The 14,269-nt window shown below is 35.2% G+C and overlaps 2 protein-coding genes across 3 annotated transcripts in view; one reads left to right on the forward strand and one right to left on the reverse strand.

Annotated features, from left to right (window-relative positions):
• LOC107756626 (major facilitator superfamily domain-containing protein 4A) overlaps positions 1–14,269 on the forward strand; it is a 15,118-nt gene continuing 849 nt past the window's right edge. The window contains exons 1-7 of the mRNA XM_016573808.1: positions 1–433; positions 4,065–4,263; positions 6,453–6,689; positions 8,860–9,025; positions 9,193–9,308; positions 9,409–9,582; positions 12,519–12,666. Of these exons, the coding sequence (XP_016429294.1) occupies positions 198–433; positions 4,065–4,263; positions 6,453–6,689; positions 8,860–9,025; positions 9,193–9,308; positions 9,409–9,582; positions 12,519–12,666 (1,276 nt within the window). The 5' untranslated portion in view covers positions 1–197. The remainder of the gene's footprint in view (positions 434–4,064; positions 4,264–6,452; positions 6,690–8,859; positions 9,026–9,192; positions 9,309–9,408; positions 9,583–12,518; positions 12,667–14,269) is intronic.
• Positions 9,274–14,269, reverse strand: part of LOC107756628 (ETS domain-containing protein Elk-4-like) — a 27,445-nt gene continuing 22,449 nt past the window's right edge. The window contains exon 7 of one of the 2 annotated variants that reach the window (XM_016573810.1): positions 9,274–9,343. In XM_016573810.1, the coding sequence (XP_016429296.1) occupies positions 9,338–9,343 (6 nt within the window). In that variant the 3' untranslated portion in view covers positions 9,274–9,337. The remainder of the gene's footprint in view (positions 9,344–14,269) is intronic. The other variant, XM_016573812.1, reaches the window with a different exon arrangement.

Raw genomic sequence — 14,269 nt, forward strand, 5'->3', positions numbered from 1 at the left:
TCCACAAACGGGTCAGTTCAGACTGAATCATTCAAAAGGACCGATTTGAATGAACAACTCACTCGCGAATCGGACAAGCATCGCTCTGATGATGACTCTGAACACGCGACTATCACTTTGGGCAAGTCTCCTCTCACGCCCAGGATGAATTCCACTGCCTAAATGCTTCAAGAAACACCTCCGAAACTTTCTCCAGCATGAAGCAACTGATTAATGAACGGATCTGCGCATTATTCCGCAGTAACTGGCAGCATACTCTCACATATTGGAGTGCATTCTTTAGTTTTGGACTATGTGTCGCTTTTCTGGGTCCGACCATCCTGGACCTGAGATGTCAAACTCAGTCCACGCTACAGGAGATCACTCTGGTCTTCTTCTCCCAACAGTTTTTCCTCTTTATTGGAAGCACCATTGGAGGATTCTTCAGTAAAACGTGAGTGTTTTGAAGAGATCTCCAGTAGGGGTTCAATCTTCAACTGGCTGGCAGGAGCCGCCACTGTTCTTTATACTTGAGTGGTTGACATGTAATTTCAAACTGTTTCAGTAGTATGACATGTTGAAATTAATTTTAAAAGATTTAAATTTAAAATATCCCAGTTTATATCCCCGACCTTAATGATTATGCTACACATGCAGCTCTTATATTAATGGAATATAGAATATTGGTACTTTTTAAAAAATTCTAAATTATTTTAATTCAGAAAAAAGGGTATTGTACCCCCCAAAGATATACACTGTAATCGTAAATATCTATGCTGAATAAAAAGGGTTAATGGGCCTGTTGTATGGCAGCTTCCTCGTATAATATTTTATTTACAGTTGTGGTTTTACAGTTTTTAAGAAAAACATTTACTTAGCCTACTTCCTCAAAACAATAAGGAACTGAAAAAGATGGCTTCGAAGATTGTCTATCTATCTATCTATCTATCTATCTATCTGTCTGTCTGTCTGTCATCTATCTATCTATCTATCTATCTATCTATCTATAGGCAGGCCTATACATTTACATTTAGTCATTTAACAGACACTTTTATCCAAAGTGACTTACAAATGAGGACAATGGAAGCAATCAAAGTCAATAAAAGAGCAATGATATGCAAGTGCTATAACAAGTCTCAGTTAGCTTAACGCAGTACACGTAGCAAGTTTTTTTTTTATTATATAATAAATAAAAAGAAAACAGACTGAACAGAAAAAGAATAGAGCAAGCTAGTGTTAGAGGCCTTTTTTGCTTTTGTTAATTGTATAATAAATAAAAAGAAAACAAATAGATGGCATACAAAAATAATAGAAAAGCTAATGTTAGTTTTTTTTTATTTAAAGAAAACAAGCAGCAAATGAATAGAGTGCAAGTCTAAAAGGGACAAGTTTTTTTTAAAGAATATAATTCGAATAGAGAGTGCTAAAGTTAGAGGGTCAAATAAAGATGGAAGAGATGTGTTTTTAGCCGATTCTTGAAGATGGCTAAGGACTCAGCTGCTCGGATTGAGTTGGGCAGGTCATTCCAAATAAAGCAAATCTGCAGGACTGGACAGTTTTAGCAATGTTTTCTGAGAAAGTCAGCTGATCATCAATAACTCAATAATAATCATCAATAACAATAATACAATCATAACTCCAAGGTTTCTGGCTGTTTTTGAAGGCGTTATGATATATACTATAATGATAATTACTGATATAATAATGGACTGTATAGTGGCTGATATTAAAAACCATATTGCTTTTTTGGGTAATCTGGATTCCTAAGCAAATCAAAAGAAATATGCTTCAAACATTATAATCTATAACAGAAAAGATGGTTAACTGTTTATTTTTGTAACCTTTGTTCGTTTGTTTCAAAAGTAACAATTTATGTTCTACTTTCTCTATAGACTTATTTAAATCAAATTTTTCGGATACAGTTGTGCTTAAAAGTTATTAGAAAGCGTAAAGGCTGGAATACACTACACTGAAGACTTTGTAAACAGTCACAGAAGAAAACTGGCCATCATACATTAAACGACTGAGGATCACACACTCCCAGACTTCTCCAGACTGTAACTTGGGGGAAAATAACGTAGTGTATTCCAGCCTTAAGTTAGTCTCGTGACGACAGAAATTTTGTTGTTGGTTTTTTTTCCTCTCCCAGCCATGTATCTTACACTTCCTTCTCATGAGATAAAGCATTTTAAATGCATCCTGCATGATAGTAAACTGTTTTTGGCAGCCTCTATAATCATCGTAAGCGATTATTTGATTTCTTTTGGACTGATAGGTTTCTAACCCATCCGTGGCCTCTCTCTGGAAATCCCAGTAGTGGTCATGTGCTCATTAAAGTCGTGCTGTCTCAGTTATCTGGGACGCAAGCCATGAAAACATACACTGCCCTACTGTTGTTTTGCCTGACAGATAAAGATATGATAAAGAAATGTACTTTTGTGAAGTGCATTTTTGTAAGTGGGTTCAAAAAGGTTAGGAACAACATCTGCTCCTTTAAAGCAACATTCAAGGAAGAGCGGAGCGATTTTTATGACTATAAGCAAATAACTACTGATAATTACTGTTTATATTAAAGGGGTCATATGATGCGATTTCAATTTTTCCTTTCTCTTTGGAGTGTTACACGCTCTTGGTGCATAAAGAAGATCTGTAAAGTTGCAAAGTCTAAAGTCTCAAATCCAAAGAGATATTCTTTATAAAAGTTAAGATAATGTGTTTTTCGAACCTTAAACCGCATAAACACATTTCATTACACCAAATACACAAAATAATGTTCTTTTTAGCAACATCATATGACCCCTTTAATTGTTTTGTAGGTCACCCCACAGTTCTAAGACTCTACCATGGAATTATTGACTGAAAAACAAGTAAAACTTTGCGGATACTATAGCCAGCGTGGCTTTCTTGTGCTTTCTCTTTTAATTGCTTTTATTTGGAAACTTGTGCTCTCAGTGTTACACTAGTCTCTTTCTTTTTGTTTTCCCCATTACGGATAATCACATTACTTTGTTGATCTCTGTGGATTTGGGTATGGTTCTCTTGTAAAAGATCTTTATCTCTGTTATACAGTCCTGACTATATTTAACCACATAACATTCTCTGTGTTATGTTCTGCTCTATTGATTTTACAGTTTGTGGCATGCAACTTAATGCTGCCTTCACGTGCTATCGGAATTATCATAAATACGAGTTTCCTAGAAGGAAACCGGACCTGAATGGCTTCTTAAGTCATATTTATGACAGGGAAACTTTTAGTTTTTTTTCCACAACATCCACTCTGCTTTCTCTTGCTATTACAGTCATGTATATTTAATAACCATTTGATGCATTTTCTATGTATTTTACTTAGTGAAAACAGTGTTTATGTGACTGAAGCGTCAGAATTGTTAGCAAGATGATGAGAGCATGGTATACAATGCAATAGTGCGAGTAATGTTTATATGGTTGTCAACAAATGAGATGCTACATTTTATGCAAAATCCATTGGATATTAGTTGAATGTCTTCATTACATTTCAGCTTTATAATAAGACTTCCTCAAGAAATAGACAAGAATGAACCTGGTATCCTCCTTGATTGCTATTCTTTCTGACAATAACGCATTTCAACACGACAAACTTAAGTGGGACATTTCCGATAGCACATGACTAGTAGAAAACTGGTATAAAGCAAACAATTGTCACATATGGTATCACCTGTTATCAGTAAAAACAGCATTTGATAAGGCATGTAAACAGAAATTAAAAGGGCCAAGGTGAAAATAAAGTCAGAGATGTCTGGAAATAAAATCCCGCCTTAGGCAGCATCACAGAGGCGCCACACAGAACAACTTTATTTCAAAAGACTCACCCGAGGCTGTTTCAAGTGAGATCTGTTTAAAATTTGTATTTATATAGAACATGCTACTAAATATGCTCAGTCACGTTTTTCTGCTATTAAAGGTTTTACCCCTAGAGAATGCACTTTATTTTAGCAACCATTTCGAAGGCTCGTAGCTGTATTCTGAACTAGCCACAGTCACAAACCTGATTACTAGTACTATTAATGTTTTTTTTTTTGTTTGACGCACTCATTTGTTTCTCTTAGGCTTGTGCATTCTTTGTCAGCACTGGCTGTGTCCAGCCTCACCATCTCTGTGGTTTTTGCCGTCATCCCACTATGCCATAAGTTGCTCCTGTTGGCCTTTGCCTTGGCGGTATCTGGTCTTGCCATGGGCATCATTGACACCATCTCTAACCTACAACTGGTCAAGATCTACCAGAAAGACTCCACAGTTTTCCTGCAGGTCAGTATCTACTCAGTAACTTCCAAAAAATTAAAAAAATTAAAAAAATTACAGTGTCTGAAAGTCTGTGGCAGAAATATGCCATTCACATGTATGAAGCCTTTACACGCAATGTATACAAATCATTTTCTTTAAACAAAACGTTTTGTTGTCATCTACCCACCCTCAAAACCCATTTGACTTTTCTCTAGAACACAAAAGGAGTTCTTATGAACTATATATATACGCTACCGTTCAAAAGCTAGGGGATGGAGGTCTCACCCAGGCTGCATTTATTTGATCAAAAACACAAAACAAATTGTAATAGTGTGAAATATTATTACCATTTAAAAGAACTGTTTACTATTTCAATATATTTAAAAATGTAATTTTAAAAAGCCGGATTTTCAGCATCATTACTCCAGTCATCTTTTAGGATTCTTTGATGAGTAGAAAGTAAAAAGCAGCATTTATTTGAAATAGAAATCTTCTGTAATATTTTAAATGTCATAACTTAAAGTTCATTTTATAGTTTTTATATGTATTTTTATATTAACATGTACCATGCTATGCTACGCTGGTTTTTCTCATTGAATAGGCTAGTTTTTCACTCAGAAATGCTCATTAAGTCATTAAGTAAATCTCATTATATGACAATTCATGATGACTTCAAACAGATTTTTACACTTGAACTCATCATTGCCAGTGTTTAGTCATATTTTGGGGAGGAGAGAAACTCACCCAAGGTGTCTTCTCAGGAATTAATCTTTGTAGTGAAGGATTGTGGGTGTTACATTTTGCAATTCACATTATATTTAAGGAGATAAGTGATATGGTGGGTTAAATGTAGGTTCATTTGAGCTGATGTGTTTTCACAGCATTCATCCCTCACACGTACAGAATGCAAAATGTCTTAATACTTAAACTGCAAATCTTCAAAAAAAAAAAAGCTATATTTTGGGCCAGAACCAATTTCAGTGTCATCCTATAGATTTCTCTACCATTTTAAAAACTGTTCCAAGTAAAAAGCAGATACACCCTTAGTATACAAAAGGGTTGAAAATGTTTAACAGTAAGAAATATTTAAGCAAGCCACACCAGTCTTGCAGTATTATTCAGAGCAACAGCATAATTGAGAGTGTGATCTTGCTCTACCAGTTTCTTAAGGAGGAAGTTCATATTTATGTTATTTATATTTCATAGACGGCTTATATTTGCTCCGTCAGTTAAATAGTTTGATTACAATGTTGTGAAACGTAACATTTCTGCTGTTACATTACAATAATATCATAGAAAGCAGTGATTAGAAAAACTTGCACAATACTTGCGTGAGTTACAGATTTAATCAAACATAATCGATCTCCTTTCACACGTGGATTCTGTTTAAAATCATATTAAAACAATACGGCATGAGGTAAAAATCACTACAGTGCATGTCTTGAGTGGTTTATTGTTTAAAAAAGATCAATATGATAACTCCAGGGCTATTACTGTTAACTAAAACAAGTTATTGTTGTTTTAAGAGTATTTTAGTATTGTTAACTTAATACGTTTAAGTTTTAACTAGAAATAAGTCAAAACTAAAACGGAAAGAAAAAATCAATTCAACCTAAACTGTAAAATAGAAAAATATATAATAAAAAACAAATAAAAATAACAAAAACACATACCCCCGGTTTCACAGACAAGGCTTAAGCCTAGTCCCAGACTAAAATGTAAGTCTGAGCTGTTTCAACTGAAAGAAACTTGCACTGACTGATCTTAAAATATATCAGTGTCTTTGTTTTGTCTCAAGATGCACACCAGTAATGTGTTTTCTAAGGCATGTTTATGAAAAATTACTTAAATGTCCTAATTGAACTATGGCCTAACCCTGGCTTAATCTAAGCCCTGTCTGTGAAACCGGGCCATAAAGTACTAAAAAAATACTAAAATGAAAACTGAAAAAATATATATATATTTGTCAATTGTTAGTAATATAATTCATTTGGAAGCAACATCTTGCCATTGTAAACTTGGCATATTAATATGCACCAGTGATTTCTTCCTGAAGATGTGGGTCTGACACAAAGCGAACATTGTTTCACAGTTATAAACAAACATCCAGTCAGAACTGTGTTTTATAAAGTTGCTCTAAAAGCTGTTGCTTTGTAAGAATCTTGTCATTGCTGATTCTCCTTCTCGTCTGGCTTGTCTCTGATATCTTCTAGGCCCTTCACTTCTTTGTGGGTCTCGGCGCTTTAGTGAGTCCCCTCATCGCTGACCCCTTCCTGTCTGAGACCAGCTGTGTGATTGGGAACAGCAGCACCAATGCAACATCATTAAGACATCTGAGGAACAAGCTCGCAGGCAGACATGTGCACAACGTGTCCAGTGTCCACCTCCACACCGACGGAGAGGTGGTGACCAACGTTTCCTACGCCTTCTGGATCATGGCTATCATCAATGTAAGAGTTGGGGGTTTTTTGTATCAAGTTTTACGAGTTTGTTTTAAGAGTTGCGTACCATCAGAACACAAGCTGGACTACTTGTGTGGAGTTAGTGTGCATACTAAATGCTCTGTCAGCTGTAATGTCGAAGGAAGGGCAGCTGGGAGGGTATTTGAATAAAAGAAATGAATCAGTGATTGTCTCCTTGGCAACTGTACTCCATCTAACAGTTCTGTTTACACACTGGCTATAATATAGTGGAGAAATAGTGTTAGTATAACTGATACACACCTAACACCTGATCAGTGTAGCAAAGGGGGAAAAAAAGTATAATGCGTATAATGAATAAAATAGTAGTGTTTATAAGCACAGCGCTGCTTTGTTTACAGCGGGAACGCTATGTTGCCGCTGTTCCATAAGCGCCACCTGCATTCTCATTCAGGCCGTCTGCTGTTTTTGTATCGTTCAGATGTTTTATGTAGTATAGTTTCACGAAGCTAAAGTCAGACCATTCTGTTTTTGCTTCAAATTACGAAATTATACAATCTAATTTCAATCAAAAACTGCTCATGCTGCATGTATGCTGCATCTTTGTTTGGATCGTGATTAAAATGCATTGGTTGTCTCTAATTTTAAATGGAAAGAGCACAGAAGATATTTCATTTATGTGTGTTATTTATTCATGTGATTTGGGGTTTGTTTCAAATTTTCAATTTTACAGAAATTTGAAGCATTTTGTCTGAGAAATAATAAAAGGGCACCTTTTCATTTATAATTTGTCTTAAATCTCATTTTGTTAAAAGAATCGTGAGAAAATCCTATTGTGAAGTCAGTATCGTGAATCGTATCGCATCGTGAGTTGAGTGAAGTGTTACATCCCGCATACATATAATCAGTTTTTTTTTTTTGATAAATGAATACAAGAAATTGTATTTCAAATAAATGCTGTCCTTTGAACTTTCTATTCAAATAAACCTGAAAAGAGTATCACAATTCACAGAGAAATATGAAGCAGCACAACTGTTTTCAGTATTGATAATAATCAGGATTGTTTCTTGAACAGTAAATCAGCATATTAGAATGATTTCTGAAGGATCATGTGACACTGAAGACTGGAGTAATGATGCTGAAAATTCAGCTTTGCATCACAGAAATAAATAACATTTGAAAAGATATTCAAATGAAAAACAGTTATTTGAAATGGTAATATTTCACAATATTACTGTTTTTTTTAGTGTATGCTTGATCAAATAAATGCAGCCCTGGTGAGCCTTTTTTCAAATATATAAAAAATCTTACAGACCCCAAACCTCTGATTGGTAGTGTGTATACATGATTATAATACTTACAATAATGTATTATATATTATAAGAAACAAACAAAACAGAAACTAATAAACAGCAATATTTGCCTACATGCATATTTTTATTAAAACATTTTTTATTTGTTATTATTTTTTATTAAATGCCAGACAGAAATGTTTGCATCTGAGTGATGATGCAAACAATTCCTGAACTGTTAAGTTCAGAACGGATTCATTGTAATGGAATGTTTGAAACTGATCCTGATCTGACAAAGTTCAGGTTATACAGTTTCCATCAAGTCTTCTTTAGAGTTTTAAAGGGATAGTTCACCCAAAAATGAAAATTCTGTCATTTATTACTCGCCCTCATGTCGTTCCAAACCTGTAAGACTTTCGTTCATCTTCTGAACACAAATAAAGATATTTTTGATGAAATCCGAGAGCTTTCTGACCCTGCATAGACAGCAACGCAACTGAAAAGTTCAAGGCCCAGAAAGGTAGTACGAACATTGTTAAAATAGTCCATGTGACATCAGTGGTTCAATCGTAATGTTATGAAGCTACTTTTGGTGTCACATTAACTATTTTATCGATGTCCTTACTACGTTTCTGGGCCTTGAATAATATTGCTGTCTATGCAGGGTCAGAGAGCTCTCGGATTTCATCAAAAATATCTTAATTTGTGTTCTGAAGATGAACGAAGGTCTTACAGGTTTGGAACGACATGAGGCTGAGTAATTAATGACGGAATTTTCATTTTTGGGTGAACTATCCCTTTAAAAATGCTTTTCAAACTGGTTCAACTGAATCCGCTCAAAAGAATGATTCCTTTACGAATCATCATGAGTCTTTTCACATGCATAACTCTGTCTTCTCTGCATGAAGCTTCCTGTACCCATCGCCATATTAATCCTGATGTATCGGGAGCGACTGTTCACGTGCGGATCAGACCCCAGTCAGCGTTTACTAGATGGAGACGTGCTAGCGATGAAAACCTGGGGAACCATGAGTCTGTCAGAAGACATTGGACATCAGAAAGAGACTTCCAAAAGTAAGATCCCAACCCGCCAGCACTTCTGCACCACTGACATTGATGAAATAATTACCATGTGGGATCAGACCACGTTCGCAGTTAGTGTCAGAAATAACATGCCGTCAGATGCGCATAAAAGCCAGAAAGGAGGTTTCTGTAATCTTCCCGCTCTTGTGTCTCCTCAGGCCACGTAGACTTGTTCGGCTGCTGTCTCCTTGGCAACGCGCACAGCTTTCCGTTGTCTTTCTTTGGGATCCATATCCTCGGGGGTCTGGTGCTCTTCTTTTCTGATGGTATAGTGGTAAGCAGGATTAGCACTTCACAGCCGCTTCAGCTCTGTAATTGAAGAGTATTTGCTTAATTACTTGAACTCATGTATTATTTAATCTCACGCACCTCAGGGCTCATACACAGGCTTTGTGTACACCTACGCAGTGGCGCCCCCTATGAATCTACCTCACAAGACCGCCGGGTACTTGACGTGTGTCTTCTGGGCGGCGATCACTGTCGGCCGACTGTCTGCCATTCCTCTGTCTTACCGATTTAAATCTGTACGCTTGCTCATCGTTAGTCAGGTCAGTATCTTTGGTTTGCTTTTGAAGCCAGTTTTGTGGAAATTATTCCAAAAAAAGTTGTTGCCGACTCTTAAGTGTACAAGGTAACCAGAGAGTATGCAAACATTTTGTTTTCGCAAAAATACAGTAAAAACAATAATATTGTGATCTATCATTGCAGTTTTAAAGAACGATTTTCTATTTGAATGGATTTTAAAATGTAATTTATTTCTGTGATGCAAAGCTGAATTTTCAGCATCATTACTCCAGGCTTCAGTGTCACATGATCCTTCAGAAATCATTCTAATATGCTGATTTGCCACTCAGCTATTATCAATTATTATTGGTGCCGAGTTATCAATAATGCTTATTATTATCAAACAGTTGTTTCTACTCAATGCTTTTTTTGTGTGGAAACCATGATACCTTTTTCAGGATTTTCAGAATTCTACATTTCTTTATCTTTAAAATAAAGTTGTGTTTTAGGTTTAGGATTTAGTATAAGATATGTCTACCCTTTTTGTCTTTTTTTTTATTTTATTTACTTATTTAGGTAGTTATATAACAAATGTTATGTATTTTTATGTATATATTTATTTTTTCTTTATTTATGTATTATTTTACATGTTATTTATTTATTGCAGTTGTGATCATCAATGTTTTCATAGTTTACATGCATACAATAATGGTCCTGTTTTCAAAAACGTGCCCTTTGAAACCAATTTTGCATTTTCAAGCCGTCAAAACGCTGTTGTTGTGTAAACATACGGCCAAAACTCATACAAAGTTTTCCCTTTTTAGTTCTAAACACCCTCTAAACAACAACAACCCAAGTGGGGGCGGAGCTTAGAAAAGCATAATTTGTCAGTCCATTACAAACTCTCTCCTGACAGACTGCTATTGAGTCAGATGGACTATAAAAGAGGATTACACTATCAAAAAAGGTGTGGCACCCACGATGCACCAAGGGAAACTTTGGACAGGAACAAACATCCTTGTTCTGCATCCTGCTCTGCCCTGTCCATTCGTCAGACGGGACATTTGTTTATCTGGTGTGACTAAGGCTCCTTTCTATTTTCACGCTTTTATTTGCGCCAAACGTTTATGACAGCGGGCCTCTTAATTTCCGTTCCACGCGCAGATAAAGCAGGGGTTGTTCACCTCAAATAACAAAGCCTTTGTTGACGGTGCGTGTCCAAATGCAAATCCTCTCCATTCTGTTCTCTCGTAGGTGGGGGTGATAGTCACACTACTTCTGCTTAATATATTTTTTTTTAAATCACACTCCAAAGTATATCATGATTTCTACCAAAAATATTAAGCAGAAGAAAACCGTCTTTTTTTTAACTTTGCCATCATTGGGAGAATTTACATTTTAAAATATTATTCCAAATTTTTAACTGGTAGATTATAATATATAATACAGTATAATATAATATAACTAACTAGGTATTAGTAACTAAAGAATTCACAGTTATGGAGGAATAAAACCTGCTAGTTATATTTTATAGTTAGTGTGTGTATATATATATATATATATATATATATATATATATATATACAATTTTGGAGATGCAAAGCTGAATCTTCAGCATCATTACTCCAGTCTTCAGTGTCACATGATCCTTCAGAAATCATTCTAATATGCTGATTTGCTGCTCAGCTATTATTAGTTATTATTTGTGCTGTTATTAATAATGCTTATTTTCTGCTTAATACTTTTTGTGGAATCCATGATACGTTTTGCAGGATTTTCAGAATTATAAATGTCTTTACTGTCTTTTTGATCATTTTAATGCATCCTTGCTGAATGGAAGTATTAATTTCATTAATCAGAATAATTCCAAACTTAATTCCAGAATAATTCCAAACTTAGGGATGGTAGTATATCATGATTTCTACAAAAAAATATATAAAACTAAAGGTAAAGGTTTTAGTAACTAAAGAATTCACAGTTATGGAGGCCCAAAACCCACATACATATATACATACATCAATAAAATTTGTTTGAAATTGTGAAAATTAACAGAAATTAATTTTCATAATAAATAAAAAAATAATAATTTTAATGTAATATAAAGAATGTTATTTATGTATTTATAGTATTTAAGTATATATTTATTTTTATTAATTTGTTGATTCATTATTTTATATAATATTTATTTTATTTTCAATTTTGCTCATCAATACACAGTACCATGGTAAAAAAGAAATGTCATGGCAATCTCCATTTCATTCTTATGGGATGATCTGTAAAACTTGTTTGATTTAGGGTACATTTACAGAACAACAATATACTAAAAACGGATGTCAAACGTTGTCAAAACGGATCCGAGAAAACGGCTAAACGTGCTGTAATATACGTGCCAGGCCAGTAGTTGGCGACATCACTATGGAAAGAAACACTACGTGTCTGCATAGATATGCATTCAAGTTCTTGTGCACTATAAACTGAACACGTAATACGTTTGCGCATGACATCACCGTTTTCACAAATTCACGTTTTTGTAGTTTAAACCAATACAATAACAGTATCGTTTTCAAAAACTTTTTTTTTGGGGGGGGGCGGAGCTTAGCAAAGCATAATTTGTCAGTCCATTACAAACTCTCTCCTGACAGACTGCTATTGAGTCAGATGGACTATAAAAGAGGATTACACTATCAAAAAAGGTGTGGCACCCACGATGCACCAAGGGAAACTTTGGACAGGAACAAACATCCTTGTTCTGCATCCTGCTCTGCCCTGTCCATTCGTCAGACGGGACATTTGTTTATCTGGTGTGACTAAGGCTCCTTTCTATTTTCACGCTTTTATTTGCGCCAAACGTTTATGACAGCGGGCCTCTTAATTTCCGTTCCGCGCGCAGATAAAGCAGGGGTTGTTCACCTCAAATAACAAAGCCTTTGTTGACGGTGCGTGTCCAAATGCAAATCCTCTCCATTCTGTTCTCTCGTAGGTGGGTGTGATAGTCACACTACTTCTGCTGCTGATCTTCTCCAACAGCAGTGTGTTCCTCTTCATCGGCACCTGCTGTCTCGGCCTATTTATAAGCAGTATCTTCCCCTGCACGCTCGCATTCACCGAAGACGTCCTGGAGTACAAAGGTATTGCGACAGATGGACCGCCGCTGTCTCCGGCATTGTTAAATCGCCTTTTTGTCCACGGCTTTCATTGATTTGACAGCAGCTATTGGTGGTTTCAAAGTTCAGTATTTATTCAAGGTTTACTGCTGAGCCGAAGGCAACAGGAGCCCCCCCGTTTAATTCTTCCCGCCATTGGCCTTCGTCTTTCTGGTAAGGTTTGGCCCGAGTCCGACAGGCGACAGGTCTTGTGTCTTAACGGCAGAGACAATCCTTTTTAAACCCAGCGGAAGACAGAGACAATCCTTTTTAAACCCAGCGGTCAAACCCTTTGGGAGGAATTATTTCAAAATAAATGGCTAATTACCGAGCGCCCTCTGTATGCCGCAGATATGGCGGTTGTTAGGGTAGAGCAATTTAAAAAAATGTCATTATCATTAAAAATATCTCTATCATTAGAGCAGGTCTGGGCGGGTCTGGTTTCAGCTGTAACAGAACAGATATTTAAATGCATATGAATCCTGGACAATTTGAATAAAAATGAATGGGAGAAATCTCATCGCTGTTGCAAGGGAAGTCCTGACTAAAAGTGCCACTCAGTTTTTTGATCGAGACATCGACGGTGTGTTAAAGTGACCTGCATTAAAATTGCAGTGCGAGTTAATGTGGCGATTCATTTTTTTATATGGCGATTATAGCAAAATAAACTTAAAATTGCAGTATGGCTTATTGCAATTATCAAATAGCAAAGGTCGTGATTTAATTAAATATATGTATGTGCGGCGTGTTTCAGAGTGAAGCATGGCACTGTGTTCTTTTACACGCAAGCACTTCCAGTGTTATTTTAGTATCACTAATACTATTATATTGTATTAATATTTTGAATTGGTTTTTATTTTTGTATTTTGTTTTCATTTTAATATTTGTTAAAGTTTTAGTAATCTTGTGTGCATTTGTCATTTTTATTATATATATATATTTTTCAAATATGACTATGTAGTTTTTAGTTTTAGATATTGTAGTATATCAAGTTAAACTAAATGGAAAAAGAGAAAAAAATATTCTATTTGATGTCAGTTAACATTTATTTTAATTTTTTGTTTGTTTGTTTTAGTTAACTAAACCCTCATGGTTTAATGTTTGAAAATTAAGAGTATTGTGATTTTAGTTGTACTGTAAGTTTTTTTTCCCCCGTTTGATTTCTTTGTTTTTGACTTTCTGTTTTAAAGTGAAATATTGTAATATTAGTATTTCTTCTTTTAGTTTTTGACTATTATTATTATTATTATTATTTTAGTCATATTGAGGTATAATTACCAAGTCTTTGGCCAAACCTTTGCATACCTACAAATAACTGCTTTGGGGGGGAAAAAATTGCATTTGAAATCACAATTGCTATTTAATCATAAAAATCGCAATTGGATTTTTTATTATCCCCCCCAAATCTTGAAGCCTTAAGTTAGCGTTATTTAAGCTTAGCGTTATTTAACTTAAGTTCAGTTGTCATCAGATTTCAATGGCAGTTTGAATGTTGCTGCAACACAATTTTGAGAAACCATTTCAGTTTTTCTTTTTAATTGTATTTTTAAACTTACTGCCTAGATTTAAAGAAAAAGAAAAATCTGAG

Source organism: Sinocyclocheilus rhinocerous, unplaced genomic scaffold (genome assembly GCF_001515625.1).
Source record: "Sinocyclocheilus rhinocerous isolate Xijiao unplaced genomic scaffold, SAMN03320098_v1.1 scaffold532, whole genome shotgun sequence".
In the NCBI taxonomy this organism is placed as follows: domain Eukaryota; kingdom Metazoa; phylum Chordata; class Actinopteri; order Cypriniformes; family Cyprinidae; genus Sinocyclocheilus; species Sinocyclocheilus rhinocerous.